The sequence below is a fragment of the Anneissia japonica genome, unplaced genomic scaffold, assembly GCF_011630105.1.
Source record: "Anneissia japonica isolate Jap-2015-1 unplaced genomic scaffold, ASM1163010v1 scaffold287799_len804019_cov200, whole genome shotgun sequence".
Taxonomy (NCBI): domain Eukaryota; kingdom Metazoa; phylum Echinodermata; class Crinoidea; order Comatulida; family Comatulidae; genus Anneissia; species Anneissia japonica.
Window position 1 is genome coordinate 6,175 of NW_022716884.1, and position 24,627 is coordinate 30,801.

At 37.1% G+C, this 24,627-nt stretch overlaps 1 protein-coding gene across 3 annotated transcripts; it reads left to right on the forward strand.

Annotated features, from left to right (window-relative positions):
• The first annotated feature begins 993 nt into the window (after positions 1–993).
• On the forward strand, positions 994–24,287 carry LOC117110030 (3-hydroxy-3-methylglutaryl-coenzyme A reductase 1-like). Of its 3 annotated transcripts, none has more exons than XM_033252593.1 (5): positions 994–1,287; positions 13,800–14,527; positions 15,363–15,425; positions 18,925–19,175; positions 21,320–24,287. In XM_033252593.1, the coding sequence occupies exons 1-5, from the start codon at positions 1,196–1,198 to the stop codon at positions 21,608–21,610; spliced, it is 1,425 nt and encodes a 474-aa protein (XP_033108484.1). In that variant the 5' UTR covers positions 994–1,195; the 3' UTR covers positions 21,611–24,287. The 3 variants fall into 3 exon arrangements, with proteins under 3 accessions (XP_033108484.1, XP_033108485.1, XP_033108486.1); XM_033252594.1 differs by having other exon boundaries at positions 18,955–19,175; XM_033252595.1 differs by having other exon boundaries at positions 18,979–19,175.
• The last annotated feature ends 340 nt before the right edge of the window (positions 24,288–24,627 follow it).

Consider the following 24,627-nt stretch of genomic DNA (forward strand, 5'->3'; position numbering starts at 1 on the left):
TAATAATAATAATAATAATAATAATAATAATAATAATAATAATAATAATAATAATAATAATAATGCGGTAATAACGACTAAAATACTAATACTAATAATTACAAACAACGAATACGGCTTTAAAAATTTAGCGGTAAGTTAATAAGTTAATGTAATTAAACCATAGAGAAAATAGAATTATGATTAAACAATTCATCATTGGTATTAGCATAGCGTGATACCAGACCTCATAATAACATTACTTCCTTTATTAAAATATGAAAGCTACATGGATGAAAATCACATATGACATATTTAGGAATTGACAACAAAAATAAAATGTGAAGAAACTTTATTTTTTCTATTTTTATTCAATTTTCAAACTCATCTCATCGGATGTTGCCATGTGCGAGAGCGCCAGACCAAGAAAGTGCAAGAGTGGCGACATCGCCTCCACGGGTAGGCCTATATAATAATAATAAAATTATTATTATTATCATCACTGTGTGACAACATTTCATTTAAAATGTAAAAGTTACTAAAGTTTCGAACTAATTTACAGCTCATAAAATACATAAAAATACGTTTTAAAATTAATTAACAAAAAAATGGCAAAAATGGAAAAACAAGCGAATATGGTCATTACAAAAGGATACAATTAACTTTTAAAATGAATTTTAAAGTTATTTAAAAACGGATATAACTTCATTTTATTTATAAGTTGTTGAACAGGTAGGCCTACCCATAATTTTGGGCAACTAGAGACAAGATACAGTAAACTGTCTCACAACAGCTTATATCGGTAAAGGTTATTATCTGTAGTAATAAGTATTTTGAACTAAAAATACCATCGTGGAAAACAACCTTAACTTCCGTTATAAACTTTGTGGTAATCCAACCCGTATGTTTGGTTTACCTATTTGAACTCCCCCACAAATAATGAACTCGTCTCAAACGTTAAGCATTGGTGCGTGGTCATAGCCGTAATTCATAAACAGTTGTATTCTTGTTAAACTTTCATTCAGGGGTGTGACGCATAATGGTTGTTGTGTTTGAGTTTGTAGGCACACACATACCGTTTAAAAAGTTTAAAAAGCACTATTCTCTAGCTTACTTTAGTTAAATACAGCTGCTTAGTCATTGGAACTTCTGGAAAAAGGGTTAGCCTTATAAATTTCGTCGAAGTTTTGCTGCATTTTCGTTCATTTCTGGCAACATGCCGTCGACAAAGTTTATCAAGAAGTTACGACCGAAGAAGAAAAAGGATAAAGATAAGCATAAGGGAAGCATGACCTCTCTTGCAGAGACGTAAGTCAACAAGTAATTAGGCCAGTTCTTTGATCTCTTGTTTCAGAAAGTAGTCTAATGTTATAATATTAATTTGAATCCGAAGTTGGTACGTTGCATCGGGGATTTTATCTGTTAAAGGTCCTGGTTGCATTCAGGTAAAAAGTATTGACTTTATATGAAATCAAATTAAATAGATACTTTTTGACTTTATTTATACTCTGCAGTAATACTAATAATAGTTTACCTAAGTACTAGACTGGAACTCATTTGCAATACATTTGCTTTTTGATGTTTTAGCGTATGAAATACGTCGGAATGATGATAAATGCCCTTTTAAATCGTGTTGAATCTGGATGCTATCAAGTTCATCCATTGTCTAGTTGCCAATTCTATCTTCTATTTATAATTACACAATCCCCTCTTTTCTGAAGAGTGTACTGTGGTCTTTTGCGTGCACGTGGAGGTGGACCATATTGTATAGAATATGGGACCGACGGTTGGACGTCTCATGCGAAAGATACACTGTGCTAATATTGAAACATTTCAGCCACAACCGAATGGAATTGAATCGGGGGATCAAGGTTGTAAAAATTTCCACTTTCAGCGCACAGAAACAGTGGTACCACCAGTTTAGCCGATTGAGTTAGCTGCTGTCTCGTATAAATTTGGCACCTCGTCGTAAGCGAATCTGAAATCTGATTAACGACCGAACGCATTACCTGGAGGCAAACTAAAATTAGGCCTTTAATAATACAGAAAATTCGAAGATATTCATTCATTGATAGAAACCTCAACCCTTTCCCACCAACGTCCTGATTTTGTTTTGTTGTCGAAGTATGTGTGGTGTTTTACGTGACCTTCAACTTTATATGGATGTGACAGTTTTGTTGTTGCGGTACCGCATTACCAGAAATAATTTGGTATTTGTTTTGCAATACTGTACAACTACTTTCGTTATTGGACTTATTTTATAAGCCAACATACTTTTATGCCTGGGCCTGGGGCCTAGTTGCTGTAGAGAGAAACAAGAATAGGCCTGGTTGTTTTACACCATGTTGCAATCTTTTTGCATTTTTCCCATACAGATTGCTTACCCATCACCCTTGACCTCATTTATGTAGTAGGCCTACTGTTGTTTAAAATCAGCACATAAGTAGAGTATCGTATCAATATAGGCCTACAAGTATCAGGTAATATACCTAAACAGTCTCGTCGGTAGTAATACCAAAACTTAAAGGTTTTGTTCAAATCGTAAATTCGTCATTCCTTTACCGTCTGCTGCCAAGTAGAGCAAGTTGGGTGTGAGGTGGATCAATGGCAAACGTTTGAGTATTCTTTTCCTCGTAAATATAGGCCTATACATTACATGTAATTTGGGCATCACTCCATAATTGGACTTGTAGTTAGCACTTCACGCCAACGATGGGGCCATCGGGAAGCCAGGGAGGGCATTTTCTCTCCCGTTACAGGCCTGAATTCTCGTCGTCCGTCGCCACGACGAGGTAATTGTCGGATTAATAATATTAATAGTAATTTACCTATCTAAATAACGTTATTTTGATTACTAAATCCCTAATATTATAGTCGAAAACACAATTTGGGTCATATATTAAGCCATAAAAACTCTCGGAGAAACCTACCACCAGCGATTTTTATTCCGAGATCGTGATCAAGACTCTGAGTCGACCTCTTTGTTCGAAACCCCCTGTTGGATATGTCAGACACTCTTATCAGCAAATTTCTGGAGCCACCTCTCAAATTTTAAATTATGTTTTTTTTAATTACAAGAATACTAACGAATGAGCAATGTAAATTTGAAGAGAAACAAGACGTTGTATTGAAAAATGTTTGAAAACCCTCGTTGTGGTGTAAAGAATGTGATGACATGGATTGATTACGATATCCTGTTGATTTTTTTTTGTATGATAATTAAATAGTGGTGTATGCTTTAAGGAGATAGGGCAAAACATCATTCCTATTTAATAATAATAATTAATAGGCCTAGTATTATTTATTTTTAGTTATCAGCTGAAACAACGACGAAAGAAAAGTAGCTGTAGGCCAAAATCAGTTCTACAAAATATCAAAAAATGTTTTTCCTCCGGAGCCTGACTTTAAGGAGATAGGGCAAAACATCATTCTTATTTAGTAATAATAATTAATAGGCCTAGTATTATTTATTTTTAGTTATCAGCTGAAACAACGACGAAAGAAAAGTAGCTGTAGGCCTTGTAGCTTTGCGCGAGTGTGTGATAGAGAGCAACAGTTGTGATTTAGGGATTTTCATCATATTGATGATGCAATGTCTATTAATGTTTGTTTGGTATTATTAGCAAATACAGTACCCTATATCAAAACAAGCACAATATTTTTTTTCTGAATCAAAAGTACTAGCTAAATGCATACCCACGGATGTTCCCGTTAATTACAATCATAAGGATTCGAGTTCCGCCATAGACGCCTTCGATAACTTTTTTTTCATAGATTCAATTTCTGTTTCCATTTATAGATTTGTCTTAATTATCCACATTTCAGTGGCGATTATATTTGTGTATCTTGACAGTCCTTGCGTATATATAGGACTATCCTATAGAATTAGGTATTAAATTTTGTTGGCCTGTAAAGAAATTAATTAATTTCTTCATTCGGAAAAAAAGTGGGATTTCATAATATAGAGTTAAGTTTGATATGATTATGTAAATTTTTGTATAAATCTGTCTGGGTGTTAGATCTGCAAGTGTATCCTATATCTCTCCGTGGTCTACTGGGTATGTTACTCGCCTTGATAGCGAGGGGTTGCAGTTGTATCAGTTGTATACATTTTTTGCATACAACTGATATAAAGAAACTTTTCGTTGATGAGCTAATGCTTGATACGATTATTACAACATGTTCCTATTCGAGCACATTTATTACTATTTATCTATATATATATATATATATATATATATATATATACATATGTATATATATATTATATAATAATTATAATAATAATAACAGTGCTCGAATGTTAAAAAGATGTTATAGTCGTATCAAGCCCTTCAGCGAAAAGTTCATTTTCTCTAGCCTAGGAGGTATGACATTTATAGTTGATGTACTTTATATCTTTGTTTTGTGTATTTATGGTTTGCTTGTGAAGTTGTGCGAACTCATAATTATGCTATGTGAAGGAAATGGCGTATTGCCAATGCAGCAGTTTCCGCTATCGTTTGTCGAGCTCCTTATCTGATTCTTACCATGTCATGAAAACGTCCAACTTGATATGAATTCCAAATGGGTCATTGTATTAATTAAATTAATTCTCTATCATTTCTAACAGCAACTTTACAAGACTATCGCTTAGTCATTTACTACAGGCTCTCTTAGCGCGTATTTTAGGTTCATGCTGCTACGCGTGGGATGTTGGAACGTAGTGCGCCCCTCCTGGCGTAGAGTGAAAGCCGATATTATCGTACGACTTGCTTTCTATTACGCAACTTCGCACAGATAAATTTCGTTACATATTGTATCCCTGCAAGGGCATGAGTGAAAAGAAACATAGGCCTACTTTCCGATAGATAATAGGCCTGAAATAATGGTAATAATACAGTACAGTTATAATTGAATACCACACATTGGACAATTTATGGTTGGATTGACGTATGGCCTATTGTATCGTTATATCGGTACCTCACAACATGACCCACATGAACGTATCATAACATTTCCGTTTTATGAGGAAACATAATCATGTCACGAGCAAGAAACTGTGCTCTTCGACTGGAATTTTCCCATAACAAAGCCAGTTCAATACAAAAATGCGAAAAAGATTCTTAAAAAACCTATTATCAAGGCGGCATTGTAAGACAAGCTCATCTGTACTCTGATAACTCTGTAGATAGAAATACTATTATTTTCTAAAATGGGTAAATTATATTTCGGGAAAAATTTTGCACATTTGTGGCAATCAGTACGTGTAAATTAAATTAAAATCATGATATTCACTATACAACAGCGTCCACTTATTTCGGGCATTCTCGCCGTAAAAAGTACTAGTCGCATTTTACCAGTCGAATACAGCCAAGTCTATCCACTTTGAAGATTTCCTGTAGGCTAAAATCTGGAAAAACCCACAACAATTAGATTGAACATCCAACAGCTTATATTAAACGATTAAACACATTTCCAAATTCTAATAATATGAGACACAGGCCGAGCGGTGGTGACTCCAGGAATTTTCCAACAGATGGTCACAAGCCAGGGGCCACCTATATAAAGCCTTTATCAGGTTCCGAGAGTCAAATACCTTGGTGGGGTTCAAGGGGAGATGGTTTAGATTGGCCCAAAATAGTGCTTTTAGACTACAGTATTAGTGATTGGCAGTCGCAATAACTTTGGATGGGAAACCCCCCCCCCCCATTTTAGTCTGACCCCCCCCCATTTTAGTCCGACGACCTCGCTTTGGCATCAGACGACCTGGTTAAGAAATTTCATCCAAACCCCCACTTGCACCGCAACAAGATCGAGACCATTATTTACTGATATCTTATTTCATAAAGTGGTCTATATGCACATAGCAAGTATTAGGCCTATGTTCCGTATGCGTCTGTTAATTAGTGGGAATTAAAGCTAATAACTCACATAAATCTAAGCAGTTCAAATATAGAATGTTATACGGTAGTTCAAGTTTCTACAACATATATTATATCTTTAAGAAATAGTTTGGCAAGGAAACGTTTGTCTATAGACCGACAATCTTATGCTTAAGTTTCAGAAGAGTACATCCTGTTAACATTAATCTAACGTGAAACAATACGTGATCATCAAAAACGATTAGATCGTGATCCGTAAAAATCACATCCTTACAGTTTGCAGGGAAAAAACCAATAATTCATAGGCCTATTTTATTACGTCTCGGCTCCAAGTGAATGCTTGTTATTGATCCACCATGTGTTATAGCAGGGCAGACTTGGGCCCCGTGCAGCTTTGCTGTGGTCTGGGGTTGCCTAGAGCCCCAGTGGGATCGATGGGCAGATCCACTGTGGGGCCGGGGATGATGTTCCCGGAAGCTACGTATAAGGCCTTTTAACGGATTAGAGGAAGTTTAATCGATTAGGCTTATAGAATGCTTAATTTCACCAGGTCATGAAAAAAGAAGTATGGAAGCATGAAAGGTAAAAGATATCCTTCCTTTTATTGAAAAGTAGAGCTGAAAAGATTCATAGCATATCAAAGGTTACAGTGGTGGATCCAGGAATTTGAAATAGAGCCCAGGCAAGGACTTTCACAGACGGAGGGTGTACATCAGCCCCACCATACTTTAGTTGGGGCTGAGGTAAGAAAATTTATGATTATGGCACCTCTGGACGGAAGTAAATGGCACTCTTCTTAGAATTTGGGTAGAATTTCTTTTTTTTTTTTCATTTTGAAAAATTTAGGGTTGGAGGGTACATTGTAAACATCTCTTAAGTAGTAGAAGTCATGAAAGTATTCATGAAAAATAATTAGAAGCTGTTCAGTACGAACTTTCATCGATAAACGATCAGCTTTATTTACATATACATTTACGTCTCGTGGGAAAAACACATGAATGAAGATGTGTATAAGAGACAGGAGTGAAAGCCGATATTATCGTACGACTTGCTTTCTATTACGCAACTTCGCACAGATAAATTTCGTTACATATTGTATCCCTGCAAGGGCATGAGTGAAAAGAAACATAGGCCTACTTTCCGATAGATAATAGGCCTGAAATAATGGTAATAATACAGTACAGTTATAATTGAATACCACACATTGGACAATTTATGGTTGGATTGACGTATGGCCTATTGTATCGTTATATCGGTACCTCACAACATGACCCACATGAACGTATCATAACATTTCCGTTTTATGAGGAAACATAATCATGTCACGAGCAAGAAACTGTGCTCTTCGACTGGAATTTTCCCATAACAAAGCCAGTTCAATACAAAAATGCGAAAAAGATTCTTAAAAAACCTATTATCAAGGTGGCATTGTAAGACAAGTTCATCTGTACTCTTATGCTTAAGTTTCAGAAGAGTACATCCTGTTAACATTAATCTAACGTGAAACAATACGTGATCATCAAAAACGATTAGATCGTGATCCGTAAAAATCACATCCTTACAATTTGCAGGGAAAAAACCAATAATTCATAGGCCTATTTTATTACGTCTCGGCTCCAAGTGAATGCTTGTTATTGATCCACCATGTGTTATAGCAGGGCAGACGTGGGCCCCTGCAGCTTTGCTGTGGTCTGGGGCTGCCTAGAGCCCCAGTGGGATCGATGGGCAGATCCACTGTGGGGCCGGGGATGATGTTCCCGGAAGCTACGTATACGGCCTTTAACGGATTCGAGGAAGTTTAATCGATTAGGCTTAGGCCTATAGAATGCTTAATTTCACCAGGTCATGAAGTATGGGAGCATGAAAGATAAAAGATATCCTTCCTTTTATTGAAAAGTAGAGCTGAAAAGATTCATAGCATATCATAGGTTAGATCCAGGAATTTGAAATAGAGCCCAGGCAAGGACTTCCACAGACGGAGGATCTACATCAGCCCCACCATACTTTAGTTGGGGCTGAGGTAAGAAAATTTATGATTATGGCACCTCTGGACGGAAGTAAATGGCACTCTTCTTAGAATTTGAGTAGAATTTCTTTTTTTTTTTCATTTTGAAAAATTTAGGGTTGGAGGGTACATTGTAAACATCTCTTAAGTAGTAGAAGAAAGTATGAAAGTATTCATGAAAAATAATTAGAAGCTGTTCTTTACGACCTTTAATCGATAAACGATCAGCTTTATTTACATATACATTTACGTCTCGTGGGAAAAACACATGAATGATACTGGATGTATGTATACGTTTAATCATTTTTATTTATTTATTTTATTTTTGTTTTACCTAACATCCCGGAGCCCTCCCGGCGCCGCGCCCCGGGGCACTTGCCCCGTAAACGTCGGCCTTTTGGCGCCACAGTGTTATAGTATTTTTATATAATTTTTCAATGACTTTCATTGAAACCGTACTGTTTGGTTGACCCTTGACGATGCTTCCCTCAAAATCAAAAACAGAGGTTTTCTGTTGTTTCTCAATGGCAACCGACTGACGTATCTGTATATAAAATAATGGCAAGACAATTTGTTTTATCGAAAATCTATGTTCATCACCTCTTATGACCTCACCGCATCTTGTGTACACGATATCTTCTGATTTAATACTGCACGGAAACTCTTTGATTTCTAGTAATTTTCCTCAATTATAAATTTGAGACAAAGACAGAAAGTGTGAATATGATATCAGATTAAATTTTGCAATGTAGGTTACTATGCATTATTTTGTAGAGTATCAATCGCCAAGGGATCAAATCACGTGACCACAATTATACGGAGCAATGACCTATTATTAACGAAGAATTCCTGATGAGTCGCAAAAACTTAGATGTTATCAAATTAAATGACGAACTTTAGAAAAGAAATTCGTAAAAATTATAAATCATATTGGGTTCACTGCGTACCGTACTGCGCGCGCTGTGTGTACCCGGACGCTGATTCGCTAATATTAAGGCCTACAAGTAGGCCTACTCAGAATTTGCACAGGGGTATTTTCGTGGTTGCCCTGCACAAGCCTCCTTCCCGACCCGATTAATGTGTGTATACCTTAGGATATTTATTATCACCTGTAGCTCTGGGAATCTTTGTCGAAATTCCAAAGTTTTGCCGTGGGAAATTTAGGTCAATTGTGATAAGGTACTGCATGCTATAAGGCTTACTTTAGTTCATCGACAGGAGTAAGGTGTGGTTTTTCAACTGCAGTATCCCTGCGTTAGATAAATATAAAACTCTAGAAAAAATAGAGGCCTGTAGTTGTGATTAGGCATTATCCTTTGCAATTATGATTAGGCATGTACTTTCCCTGTGTGTTCCATAGTGAGCTTAATTTTTATGTTTTACTGTGCTTTTACTGGCTATTTTTTTTAGCTTGGTTACCTTATGCCTCAATACTGTACTTGTCTATGTCTTGGCATACTGTATTTTAGTTTAAATCAGGGAGTTTAATATCTATTTTATAAATGTGTCCCAAAGAGATTCACTACTTTTCATTACGTCTCTCACTGTGTCTAATGCTATTGTGTATTTCAAAATAGAATACTGAGTGGTTCTTAAAATACTTAATATTGGAGCTAAAGTATGTGTAATTTATTTCATTATTTTGTGAATGAGATACGACAGATCCTGCGAAAACATCTGTTATCTGTCACTCAATATGCAATAATTGCCGTTACTCCCCGTCAAGTACGGTAGTTAACCAAACCATGTACACTTTTTAACTGGGAAGCCGATTTTTAGCATGTTTGATATATCCAGCCGGAGTTCATGACCCCCATTTCTCAATCCGAGCTTTCCATTAAAATTTTTACTCGGTGTGATCGCGGAATGCATAGGCCTCCTTAGTGGTCTTCTCCGCTGAGTGTTTCTTCATGGGGCCCATCAACAGGTGGCGAAGGAGATTCGTTCTCACTTTCTATTCCACTGCGTAAATTTACAACCCAGACCGAGCCCCTGACATGCATTGTGTTAACCCCTCTCCCACTAGGGGTTTTTTCAGCATACGCGTTACACGAGTTTGCCGAGTTGCTAACTCGGCAGAAACTCGTAGGACGATTCGGAAAGCTCGGGGAGAACTCTTACCTTCTCGTAGCAGCTCTGAACTCGTGGCGCTAATTTTGAACATAAAAAGTAAAATAAGCGCCACGAGTTAACTCGTTGTAAACGTAAGGTAGCTCGTAGATAGGGTATCTAGCTCGTACACTACTCTGGATACTCGTCGGCGGCCCCTTTGTCATCTACGAGTTTGATGCGAGCACCCCTAAACGTACGAGTATGAGTAGTACGTGCGCACCGAGTTGGCTCGTACCTAACTAGTATCTAATTCGGTACAAACTTGTTACGCTCGTAATAATCTCGTAGTTAACTCGGTGCTCTGCTCGGCATAATTGGTACATAACTCATAACCAACTCCATAAGGTCGTCCCTCATTCGTAGCAAACACGCAATAAGCTCCTATAGGTCCTTTCCAATTGTAAGACCAAAATTTACCCCCAACAATTAAAATCAACTAAAATGGGACTTGAGCCCGGACTTGAGGTAGTGTAGTTTTGTTATGTAGACCTACATTGGTGTACCGGTAGTTTTAATGAACCGTGGTTTAGCACTATACAGCATATCATATTCCTTCTTGACAATAGTGTTTTTCGTATACAATTCAGCAACTAATGTTATGGGGTGTGTGTGGAGGAACAGATTATATGGCTATAAACGCAATATAAAAACCTGCAATTAGGCCTATTGGCACTTCAAAATTAAAATGCTTCTCGACAGATGCAATTTCGAGTAAAGATATAAATGAGTTTGAAATCGGCCCAGCTTCGTCAAGGAGGCGTAAAATAACCCTTCATTACTGTACTATAGAATTATGTAGGCGATCATAGCGTTGGTGTTACAATACCAGGTTCTTTACTATATGACAGTGGTTTGACCTTGTAAATAACGCTAAGGAATTCCGAGTATGACAGTAATAGAAATCCGAAATAATACAGTGTATTAAAAGCTTGTGAAAAAATTCGAGTAATTTAATTATGTTTATGTTGATTATCGATGGTTTTGACAGCTTTGTGACTGTCACTGAATGCGCATTATATTGGTTTACTACCGTGTCCCTTTTGAGTTAAAGCGACTTTTAAATTTTTGAGGAGAAATTCTGCCCACAACACTTGAGGATTAAAGCATACTTAAACCACGGAACGTCATAATGACTCAATGCAGATTATTAGGCCTATCATTTCGTATAGTGTAATCAGTTTTTATATAATATATAAAAACTGATTGCAGTTTGCAAAATGATATGCTAAACAAGTTATGACACTTGAAACAGGGGGAGATCGCCGGCGGAAGGAAGGCATTTTATTGGTGATTATTATTACGGAACATTATGCTTTAATAAGGTTAGGTTTTCTCGACTAGAAAATGAAGCCCGAAACTTTTCACACATGTCTTCTATTCATCATGTCAATGGCACCAGCAGTGTGGTTGGGGGGGGGGGGCAAGGTAATACCCCGTCGGACAGGCCTGGACCCCGTCTTTTCGGAGGTCATCAGATCTATAAAAAAATTAATAATAATAACTTCCCATCCAAATAACGTTATTTTGATGGACATTTCCTAATTGTGGTCTAAAAAGCAACTTGGGCCATAAAACCTCTCCCTGTGAATCCTATCAGGGATTTTTTTTTTATCCGGGACCCGGGTCGAGGCTCTAGTCGGCCCCTTGGCTCCGACCGTCCGCCGAGCATGTCGGACCCCATGGCGTCAAATTTCTGGAGCCGTCGTTGACTGTAACTAACAGTGTTCTCCGGATGGGTACGGTATATTTCTCAGCCTCAAACTTCGAAACGCCGAATCGTTAAATTCAGTTCGTATGCTGTGGGCATACGGCAGTGTGTATGATGACTTATCAATATTTCAAGGTCTAGGCATTTCATCCAAATATTGAATTCGTTCTGTCAGTTAAAAATTAACCTGTCTTGGGAAGGAAGTTAGTGATAACAAAATCTAAATTTCGGTTACTGTATGAAGGAAACTATAGTGCAACATTATCATGAAATAGTACGAAAGTCACGTGCATATAAAGATGTATGTTTCCTGTCACAGTCTCTTCTTGCGGCTTTGTAAGTCACAATCTTAACGAGAGGATGCCGAGCGCCACTTAAACTTGAAGGTCCGGCCAAGATCCATTCTTATCATGTTGGTAGCAAGACTTATACTCCACTAGATACCATCGCGCACATGTGGAATTGTAGAAACTTAGGTTTAAATCCGAAAGAGCGCTTTATCTAGCATTTTGTATGATGCTATAGATAGGCTGAACGTAGTGGTTTTGTTCGGTGTCATGTAGCCGATCCGTTGGGTAAGCAATAAAGTGTTTCAGCTCAAAACTTTATAAGTTATAGATATGTTTGTTTTTGTTTACCCATTATAAATACCATGGCCGTTAACATGAACCAACTGCTACTGTATACTAGTAGTATGCTACCAGAGCTCTTCCCCTGGATCCAACTCAGGGGCGGATTTAGGGGGGGGGGCTTTTGGAAGGTAAAAAAAAGAAAAAAAAAAGGAAAAAAGAAAGTAAAAGAAAAAAATGATAGCCCACAACGCCTCAAATGTTATTTTCGGGCGTCTAGAACCTAGAACAAAAAAATTTCGCGGGGGCATGCCCCCGGACCCCCTAGGACATTGTTGTCTCGATCGGCCCAAATTTCGCCCCCCCCCCCTTTTTGGACATCTCTGGATCCGCCCCTGCAACTAGTGTGCTTAAGCGTCCCGTGACCACTGGTACTATGTAACCCCGTGGTTTCATTCAAACCATAGTACGGTACTTTACGAAGAAGAAACAGGGAATACGAAGGAAGCCGAGGCTTTCATTTGTTTGTACCAATGCCAACGTTGTAAACAAGCAGTGTACTAGCAAATATAAGCTATTACATCATAATAAACAAGACTCATTTTCTTGTTTAGTTTAAAGTTTGGAGGGAATAATAACTTCCTCTCTTGTATACAAAATTAACAACTCGAGAGTAATCACAGATAGGCTAGTGTTTTATTATTTCATGTTTACAGAACAAAGAGTAGGCTTACGGCATAGTCAAACAGAATTTTTTACCGGTATTACGTAATTTTGTTTCGTTTTATTATAATATTACTAATATGATATTTTATTAAAATTTAACAGGCTTAGTGTTAAAGCTTTTGTCTCCTGATACCTTATTATATTGCCTTGCTCGACACGTTACCAAATACAAGGACATTGAAAACGTGTTTTGGTATACAATTCCAATACTGATACCATGACTTTACAACCGGGTTTTCCGAGTAGCTGCTGGGTTTTCTCAATATCACCGGAAATTCCACGTCAATTGTTTTTGTCTGCATTTTAAAAGGGGGTAAAGGTAAAGGTAGGAGAATAACCCATAACTTGCAGCGTCATTGTGCTGAATTGCGTATGGGCGTGGTCCGTGACTACCTAGCAGCCGTAAAGAGGCGCTTCTTGGTAGATACATGTTCACATCATTCCACAACGACAGGGGCTGAAATGAACCATAACATCGGGGTAACCCCCTACTCTTCCGAAAGATGCAATGGGTTGGACCTCCTTTTTAAGTCCTTATCCGAGAATACTTGGTTCTACCAATCGAACCATGGGCGAGGAGCGGCTGGAACCAGCGCCGATGTTAAAGGCTGTAGCTAGCCCTTACCGCTCGGCCACTCGACTCCACGCAGTGTGCGTCCAGATATATTTTAAGTGAACCACGAATTTTGCAAACTTTAAAGCCCCTCTCTAAAGTTTCTTGTTCTCCCCTCTGCCTTGTACTTCCTCTCTCAGAAGTCACTACACTCTTCTTTCTAATTATTACCGTATATTATTAGAATAATAACTGTTGCAATTATTACTTTTATTGTTTTTAGGCAAACACAAACACCATCTGAGGTCGAAACTCGCAAGGAATACATCACAGAATCCGTCCTTAGTAAGGTAAACTTAGATGCTTTGAATGAAAAAGATGATTCTAACACCTTTAAAAGCAACATCGAAAATTATATTGGTACTGTGAAGGTGCCAGTTGGTGCCGTACAGGTAAAAGTAAATGGCAGTCATGCCAACGGGAGTTACACTGTCCCGTTGGCAACGACAGAAACATCCTTGGTCGGAACCTGTAACAGAGGATGTCAACTGATAAATATGTGTGGTGGTATTGAATCTGTAGTTATGAAGAAACAGGTCCAGAGTGCGCCGATCTTTCAGTTTGAGAACCTTCGTCTAGCTGTGAAGTTCGATGAATGGTTAGGATTACCGGCCACTTTTGAGTCGATAAAAGTTAACGCCATCGCTGTAGTCGAAGAAGCCACACTAGTCAAACTGGAACATTCTGTACACGGCAACAGCGTGTATTCCCGTTGGTATTTTGACACCGGTGACGCCGTAGGACAGAACATCTCTACCTATGCTACCAAAGAAGCTATGGAAGAAATCCTTAAGACAGCTCCTGTTCAACCGAGCAGTTGGGATCTGGACGTTGGTCTTGCTAGGAACAGACAGGCGGCGACTAGTCTGATGCTAGATGGGCGTGGGGTGTACGTAACTGGTGAAGTAGTCTGTCCCAAGGAGAAGCTTGAGGAGGTGTTTCATGTATCTGGTAAGTAAGCATTAAATACACAATAATGAGGTAATATATTTTTTATTGTTTTACTATTACGTCTATTTTATCGCAACTACAGTAAATATATGCATAATATAACGCCCATATAACGGAACCGATAAGTGGCCAACAGTAATATTATTACTGTTGAGAAATATTGAGAAATTTATCATCCAAAGTTTCATTTCTAAGGGATAATCTGTGTACTTAGTTCATCAGAGCAGGGAAGGCTATCAGATGGCATTATTGAATTGACCAGAGAGTATTTCATTTCAATGAAAAAGATATGGATATCTATTTATTATAATACTTACCTCTTGCTATGTATACCGCCCTCTCGGACCAAACTTGAGTGGGTTTTTTTTCTCAATCACCCTTTAAGTAAAAGTTTTGGCTGACCCTACATTAAGAATAGGAATTTCTGCCGGCAGCTATTAATTAATAATATTGTGTTGGAGACCATCCAAAAAGTAAGAAGTAACACTCTTGGCTAAATTAGATTAAAACTACTAATTGATCGCTAATTTCATTCTATAAAAATCGAGGACTATGCGTTTGAAATTAGTATTTTACTCAAGAATTCCGAAGGCCGTATTTGTGATTATATAGAAGTCAGAGAACATACGGTAGTCTATAAATAGATATTTATTCGTCATATGTGTCTGTGTAAATATATTATATTAATGTGGTTAGATCTATTTCTACAATTGACCTAAATTGTATATATGCATCAACATTTATTATATACATTGACGTATGACACTCCTATTGCCTTGAGCTTAAGTCTTACAACCATCAAGTTGAATTTATCTTTCTTTATCATTACGTATAGCTGAGAAGTTAGCTTCCTTTTCAAGAGAGTCGAGAACATGGCAACTAATCTCACACACTGCAGGTATGTGCCTCTGTAGATAGTGCCTCTTTTAATAACTTAATAAATCTTAATTCAACTGTAGATGCATAATCGTTGCACTTGCGTATGCTGAGGACCTGGTCTTCTTTCATAAATTAATCCTTCAGCTTACTGTAACTCACGAACGCCTGGTGAATTCCAGTGGGCTCTGGTGTGGTAGTATGGACCGTGGATCGAGAGACAATACCCTGCTCCATTCTGAAAAGTGTACTGGGGGTCTTACCGGTATGTAAATGTAATTGCACACGGGTACAATGGCTTAAACTTCACATCCAAAAGAAGATGCATTATCATTGTAACTTGCATCTCAGTCCTCTAGCTGAAAGGCAAAGGGAGCAACAATAGAATTAAACAACAACACAGTCTACCACTGTTCTGTACTATAATAGCTGGATCGCTCATTGGCTCGTTTTGTCGAAGTCACCGACGCTATGTTGGAGAGCCTAAAACGTCACAAATGCGTCAGGTACCAAAAACGCAATATCTTAAATTGAATATTTGTAAACTGCACAAACATGCGCTTTGAATAGTTAGATTATTTGAAAAAAAAAATCAATATGTAAAATGACAGCTAGTAGAGTGTCCAGCACACATTAAGCCGACAGACTGATTAGTTGCTTACATCAATACATTATAAATTAACCAAAACATGGTTGAGCCTACCTGTAATGTGTTATCTAACACAATGCCAATAGAAGTTTTATTTTAAAAATGTTGTGTTATATTCGTGACTTACGTTAATCTTTATGTCTCCACTGTATCTTCTATAAAGTTAGCAAATGATCTGCAACATCACACGTCTCTCAAACTTTCTCTTTGTTTGTATTTCTTTCCTCATAATTCCCCTGTGGTATATTCTCAGATAGTGAATTGATTACATTACTCATACGCTGACTATGCTAACACATTCAACTTGCTAACGACCAAATCCTCCAGCTTCGTATAACGTAATCGAGTTAGATGAGAGTTCATTATTACCATATCTATGTCATAGACATAAAGAGATCATTGTAAAGTCACCCACTGTTGCCACTTTGTTTTAATATATTAGAATATAATATACACTTTTCTTTTTATAAGAACCAGTAAAATTTTGCCCAGGCTCAGTGTTCTTTTTTTTTGGCTGATGTCAGGTTCAAAATGTTCTTATTTTGTTCTTAGTTTACACACCTTTTAAACAAAAAAATATTTAATTGTACGGCAGTATGCACTGTACTGGAATGTAGGTGAAAGTGACCCCACAAAAAATGGCCCCAAATGTCAGATAGGTACACCTACTGTACTGTATTATAGAGGGTATTACAGTCACACCTACTGCACATAATGTACAGATATAATATTTTGGTTTTTAAAAATATAAACCTCATTTGAAATTTTACCTCAGCCTCAATTTGTTCTTATTTTGTTCTTAACTTTTAAGCAATTTCAGCCTCAGTGTTCTTATAAAATGTGTTCTTATAAAAAATAAAAAAAAAGTGTACACTACAAAACTATACTATAATCTGACTCATTTTGCCGCGAGTTAAGATATGCTGTCTGTCTTCAGACAATGTTGAAGAAAATTATCATATAATTATAAAGGATATGATCAACAGTACAAACATCACAACCCTTAAAAACATTTGAAAAACAGACTGTTGCATCTTGTGTGAAAATGTATGCTGTATAAATGGGCATATTTTAAGTAAATACAATTAATACATTTATGTATTTAAGGCATTAAGTTTTTTCAATTCTAGATTATAGAGAAAGCTATGTTCGTCGCTAATCATAATAAACAGTAAATTTTCTAATTTCTTCTAAAACTGAATTATTGCAAAGCATTTCATGTTAATAACTTAATTGAGTTTGTAAATGTGCGACTGAATGTTTTATTTTTTTATGGTCTACTTAGCGTTATCACAAACAGTATATTGTGATCAAATAGGCAATTTATTTATTTTAATAAAAATAAAAATCCATTAATTTTATAAAAAAGGTAGAAAACATCTTAGAGCTCTTCGTCACATTTGCAGTTGATTGAGATGCAGTGTTTTATTTATATGGTAGGGAGGATGTGCTGATGCGTCCGTATTTCAACACTTCAGTATGCAGAACAAAGTAACAAACTTAAGCAAACTTTCAGAACTCAGTGTGAGGTCTTGTATTACGAATACAAATGTTTAAACTTACATGTATGATCTAAAATCTAGACGTAATTACCTTTAACAATGATATGGCAAACAAAAATCTAGGGAAATCACATTATTCTTTAAATAAAAAGCTTAAGTGCGGTAAATACTTGATTAATTTAAACTGATGTTTCCCAGGGTACCTTAATGTTGTTCAAGGATTTTGAAATTGTTTTTGGCATTAGTCCGAAAATTAAAATGTTCACTAAAGGTATCAATTGAATATAATTTAAGCGCCAGTAGCAGGCCCGTAGCCAGACTTCCAAGGGGGGATGGGCCTTTTTTTAGCCAAAGGTGACCTTTTTATACGGGTGCCTCCGCGACCCAATGTGTACCGTAGTCACATGCTCTATGGCATGTGCTGCTGGGGGGGGGGGGGGTTTCAGGGGCATCCTCACCCAGAAAATTTTTAAATCTAGAGGCTGTGAATGATGGTGTTTTTAGCATATAAAAGTTAAGGCTGACACCCTTGCATATGCTGAATATAATTATCATGATTCAAAAGTGTATACACAGGACGAGGTGATATTTTGACCATGATTCGCTCTAGAATCAAGATAGGCAAGAGCATTCGACTGAACTAAAAGTTAATATCAGTGTCACTGCATGAGTCAACAAGGGTACGAGATGAATAAAAGGCATAATTAGGTGATGTCTTTGGCATTAAATCTACTCATTGAGTATGCTTGTCAGCTCGTTTGGCCTGAGATAGATCCACAGGCCACAGGCTATAGGTCTAGCAGCTCTATGAGAAAACTATTTGGCCTGGAAAAGGGTGACCCCAGCCGAGGGGGGGGGTCGTCCGACCCCTCCGACCCCCCCCCCCCCTACGGGCCTGAGTTGTCTTGGTATATGCAATGTCCATGAAATTCAGATGAATAATAATGTGCCCGAGGGGGGGGGGTCGTCCGACCCCTCCGACCCCCCCCCCCCTACGGGCCTGAGTTGTCTTGGTATATGCAATGTCCATGAAATTCAGATGAATAATAATGTGCCTAATAATATTGGAGATTAAGCACTTAATAAGTCCTACAGAATTGCAGTACGGTGACGTCTTTCTCAAATCTGCACATTAACAAAGAAGTTCCATAACATTATTTTTATGATTTTGCACTTGCTTTATGTTGCTCGTTGAAATTTAAATTACTTTGCATAGTTTTCACAATTATAATCTCAGATTTTCAGTTTGTAACATATCTATTGTATAATATGTTTTAAAAAATTATTATGCTTTTGGTTTACGTTATACTAATACCGTATTTTTTGCTTTACTAACGCTGGTTTTAGTTTGGGCTTCTTATCTTTTTAAGCGCCAAAATACTGGCATTTCTCACATACAGTTTCTTCAAACATTCATCTCGAAGGATCAACGTACCAGTCGGCCAGAGTCATCGCTGCCATATTGGTTGCTAGTGGACTAGACGCAGCCGCAGTCGTTGAATCACACGTCGGGATCACGGACATGAAACTTACCAAAAATGGTGACCTCAGAGTTATTGTGACGCTGCCATCACTGATGGTTGGAACCACTGGAGGTGGAACCAAGTTGCCGAGCCAACAGGTAATAAACGATGAAAGCCAATTTATAGTTCGCGTGTATAAGTCGTTCGTATACACCGCCAACTTTAAACTTCCGAATTACCGATTAGTCAAATTTCTGGCCTAACTGTGACGGCTTATGTACTTGAATTAAGGTATACGCGCGTGCAAATGTAATGTCCCATTATACAATCGATTCGCAGTGTTTATCCCGGCCTTCAACTCAACTGTGTCATTACATTGAGTAAGAGGTTCGGATTCAAATGTAATTTTAAGAAACTGAGAAAACGTCTATAAGGATATTTGAAGCTTGTCGCGTCTGAATTCTAATAATATAGAGATCTGAAATCTAGACTACACATTTTAAAATATTCCGGCTTGTAATTGAAATCAAATCTTTAATGATAAATTAATTATCTTATTAATATTTATCTTCAAACATTCTGTCGGTGTGGCTATGCCTTTGCGCTATTATTATTTCCGTTTGAAATATTGATACATGGCGCGACGTATGATGGCAGCTGTTAGTTTATAAGAGTTAGTCTCGCAATTTTGCGTACACGAGCCGACATCCAATGAACGTGGATCCAGGAAATCAAGTTAGTAACCAACAAGAACCTTATAATAATATTATTTAATGTAAAAAGACTAAATTAATCGTGTAAATATATAGCACAGTTGGTTCATGATCCAGGAAACGATGGTGGTGTCTTCTTAATGGTGAAATTCTTTGATAAAAACAATTTTCGGTTTAAATTGAAAATACGCTAGACCTATTATATAAGTTATCATATTTTTATTATTCATACACGAAGTGATGTTTCGAGGAAACAACGTTTCAGCCAACGACTAGATGATACTTGCTAGAACCGGACAAGAACGGCGTAGGCCTACTCGACCCATATACTTTCATATTGAAGACGAATTTATTACAAGTGAATCATCGTTCACAATTGAAATCAAGTGCATTGTTTTACGTCATTTGGGACATTTATATTTATATATAGATCAAGGCACTGTCTGTTGTCAGAATTATTTCTTTGATTTACAAGATAACTTATGTGTGGACATAATAATATAGGCCCCTAATTAATAATTGATTCTGGGTATAATCTGTCCACACAACATTTATAAAAGAAGAATGATATTTTAACATAAATAACAAATAACAATATTCAAAACGGCACCGCATCTTTAAAACGTAAACATTATGCAGAGGCAGATTTAAGTGGGAGCCCCCCCCCCCCCCCAAACCCCCCCCCCCAACTAAAAAAAAAAAAAAAAATGAGAAAAAAGGGAAAATTAAAATTATGTTTAGGTCTGAGAGTGCCTTTGCCCCTCTCCCACTAGGGGTTTTTTCAGCATACGAGTTACAAGAGAATGCCGAGTTGCTGACTCGGCAAACTCGGCAAAAACTCGTAGGACGATTCGGAAAGCTCGGAGAGGACTCTTACCTACTCGTAGCAGCTCTGAACTCGTGGCGCTAATTGTGAACATGTTCAAAACAAAATTATCGCCACGAGTAGATAACTCGTAGTAAACTCGAAGAACTCGTAGGTAACTCGTAGAGTACCCGGGGTACTCCTACCTAGCTCGTACACTACTCTGGATACTCGTCGGCGGTTTTGTCATCTACGAGTTTGATGCGAGCAACCAAAAAAGAGTACGAGTAAGTACGAGCGCACCGAGTTGGCTCGTACCTAACTCGTATCTAATTCGGTACAAACTTGTTACGCTCGTAATAATCTCGTAGTTAACTCGGTGCTCTGCTCGGCATAATTCGTACATAACTCGTAACCAACTCCATAAAGTCGTACCTCACTCGTAGCTAAGAAGTAATAAGCTCGTATAGGTCCTTTCCAAAGATCACGAGTTTTAACTCGTAGAAATCGTACGACTCTTAGGTGAAATAAACCTAGGTGGGAGAGAGGGGCTTTAATCAGAAAATGTATTACATCCGCCCCAACTATGGTGGGACCGATGTGGTCTAAATCCTCCATCTGTGAAAGTCCCTGCCTGGGCCCCCTCTATTTTGAGTTCCTCGATCCACCACTGTCGTTCTCATGTGATTGGCCGCAGGTTGAACGAAGCGCACGTTATAAATTTCATAAATAACCTCCACGTTTTTGTCTTTAATTTTGCATACAATTAATATTATTTCTACAGGCTTGTCTTCAAATCATTGACCTCCCAGAAGAGAACAGTAGAGAAGCGTTTGCAGAGGTCGTGCTTGCTGCAGTAATGGGTGGCGAAATAGGAATGTGTGCTGCTATGGTTGGCCACCATTTTTTCAAGACAAAGAAGAGGAGTGACTCTGAAACGCCATCAACATCCATACCGAATGGAAATCCGGTCATTGTTGAGGATACAGAGGGTGAGGCAGCTGCTGAACAAAAAGTCAACGGAGACGCGTCGCCAGAAGAAATTAAAAAAGATACGACGAAACCAGAAGAGTGAACCCAAACTACCTGTACGATGACATTATATCTAATAGTAGTGTTTCCCCCATTCTTTGTAAATAAAATGCTACATCATCTGAAGGCAAAATTCGAACAACTGTAAGATAAGTCCTCGTAACTGAATGATCTCGTCTATTAGACGTATGCGTAACTTAGTGACTATGAACTCCGAATCTGAGAAAAAATATTTATTAACTGCATAATTTGAAGGCGGCCATCCTGTTAAATAAAGTGTTTTGTCATTCAAAAATTGTCACCTACTTAAGACAATCTCATTCATATATTGTGTGCATCAGTTTGTTTCAATGACTCAAGGATGAAATATAATTCCACAAGTAGGTACTAAGTAATGCATCAGACGCTCCAAAATACGCTGCACTACAGACCATGAAATTACTGTACTTTCATTTGCTCGACCTGGATGCCCTTTTAATGAGGCGGTACGATACTGCTACTTGACTTTACGAAGAATTTCCCATGTTGAAAGACACTAGACCTTTTGCCTGGGTCAACATATATAAAGGCCTAGGTGTGTGTATTTCTATCAATAGTCTTATTTAATCAATCTAACTTGCTACTCGTGATAAACCGATCATCTTTAAAAAAAATTTCCAACATGATGGAGAGGGATTCAACGGAGCCAGTTTGACAATTGAGGGCGCTTCACGGTGCTGTGATGGATTAATCCTAGAGAACTTGGTGAGGAAAATGTTCCTCCACGGCAACGATCTTATAAGATCTCGACCATGAGACGAGGGAGGGCGGCATTCAATCTGCCTCTGATTTTGCTTGTCTTTCAATATGATCTTTTATTCATGTTTGCCGATACCTTTTCATTATTATTACAATTACAATTTATAATAATATCTTTTGCATGCATCAATGTAGAAACAGCGACGATGAAGAGCATCCACTAAAACTTAGACCTGTTTACTGTAATACCATTTTTATTATTTATATTTATCTCGTACCGGCTATACAGTACAATTATAATATGCAAGATTTTTGTTACGTTTATATTAAAATGTGTGTACATGTTAGTAAATATAGACAATGATATGTTGATTATTATCGTGCATGGTGACAACATAAAGCTGGTTGGCAATAATTAATGCCACGATACTATACGGGTGAATAGATTTTTCTAATTGATTTTATATAGCAATGTATTTTGTAACTTTTGTATAAGAAATATAGCTTAAAAAAGTTGGAGAGCCTGTAAATATTTAAAACTCGTTATTGAAGTATGCCAATGTAAAGTACACGAAAAATAACAACATGACATTATTATTTTTTGTAATAATGAAGTAACAGGCTGAATACAGTAACAAAAATGCATGATAATTTGGAAGTGTCAATCAAACTTAACTGACCAATCAAAAAATTTTAGTTAATAATCAGGAATAGGCGCATGTCCCACAAACACAAGTTCAAGTACGTGTACCCTCTTTGAGTTCTCACTCTTTAGCAATAGTATCCTGAGGGGCAGGGATAAGCGGAAACTTACATTGAGTCTTCTGTTTGCGACTGCGTAACGATGTACATGTAGACGCGCTGCTTTGCAAATACAGGTCTCCCTCCAACTAATGACCACTTTGGGGACTGGCGTTTCTGTTGTCTTTAGCAGTTTTGGTCTCTATTTAGAATAATATATAAAAGACATTTGTTAATTTGAGACCACAGAAAAACGGTCTTTAAATGGAGGTGGTCTTTAATTGGAGGGGTATTTAATTAGAGGGAGACCTGTATTTAAATGATGGAAAACTCAAGATTGCTAGGGCAACCGTTACAAAAAAAAAATAATAATCTAAAACAATAGTGACGTATACGTCTGTGTCACAAAGAAATACAGTAGCTGCATATTGAGTATGATGATTTGGTGATGCAGGCTATCTATTTGCCTCTGTATGCAATAGAGTGAGTGTAAGAGTGCGTACAGGCGGATATTTCCAATAAAGTGAATTAGAAAGTCAAGAAGAAGTTTATAAAAATTAGAATTATTCACTAAAGCCCAGTGAAATTCACTCTACTGATTCTCTTGCATTTAGAAAGTTTACAACAAAGGCATGTCCATCGGAGTAATACCGAGTTCTATTTTAATCATTTAATATTTTCATACGTTTTAATATTTTTAAACGTTAATACAATTTTAATATTCTCAATAGTGCATGAACAACGGAAAAGAATTTATACTTTTTTTGACAAATATTGACATACGTAAGGGTAATATGTACGGTAATAACTCATTTACATATACAATATATTTATTCTATATCAGTTTTGCATGTTATTATATCAGATAATTCAGAGTGAACTATGTCAACATAATTTTAAAATTAATTTTCGTATTTTAAATTATAACCAATGTATTAATTCCAAATAATTTCGATAATATTTCTGTCATATTATAACGAGCTATTTTTTCTCTTTTAAACTACTTTTGTCTATATCGAAACCAAACGATTTATACATTGCACCTTGACATTTGACCAAATTCGAACTGGTTTTGACTGTGTTTGTGTTATTGGCAGCTATTTTGTAATGCCGTTAATATGTTTAAATTGTTTCGGGCGGCTATTTTTTATAATGCTGTTTTGGAAAAAAATTCAAGTGTTAGTTGTTACCGTATTACATTGAAATAAAATGTAAAGAACATATTTAGTCAATCTTTAAAATAATTTGTTTCTCCCTTTTTCCTGGTAGTTACACTTGTACAAGTAACTGTGGAGCCCGCTGCGTTAATAATTTACTGCGGAGTTCCTGGCCTGTGATTAGCCAAACTTTGCATAGAGGGTGACAAACTAACAGCGGTTTATAAATTAACTGCAGTATCTCTTGCTGCAGAGATAATTTAATTCTCTACTATGTCATTGGTCAAATCTTGCAGAGGTGGCGACAAACTCCTTGTTTGGTAAACTTCTTGAAAACACGTCGAAAAAGGCCTAATTTCTGAACTTCTAAACATGATTGATACTTTTTTCAATTGTTATTTTTAATACTGGTGCAGTAAATTAT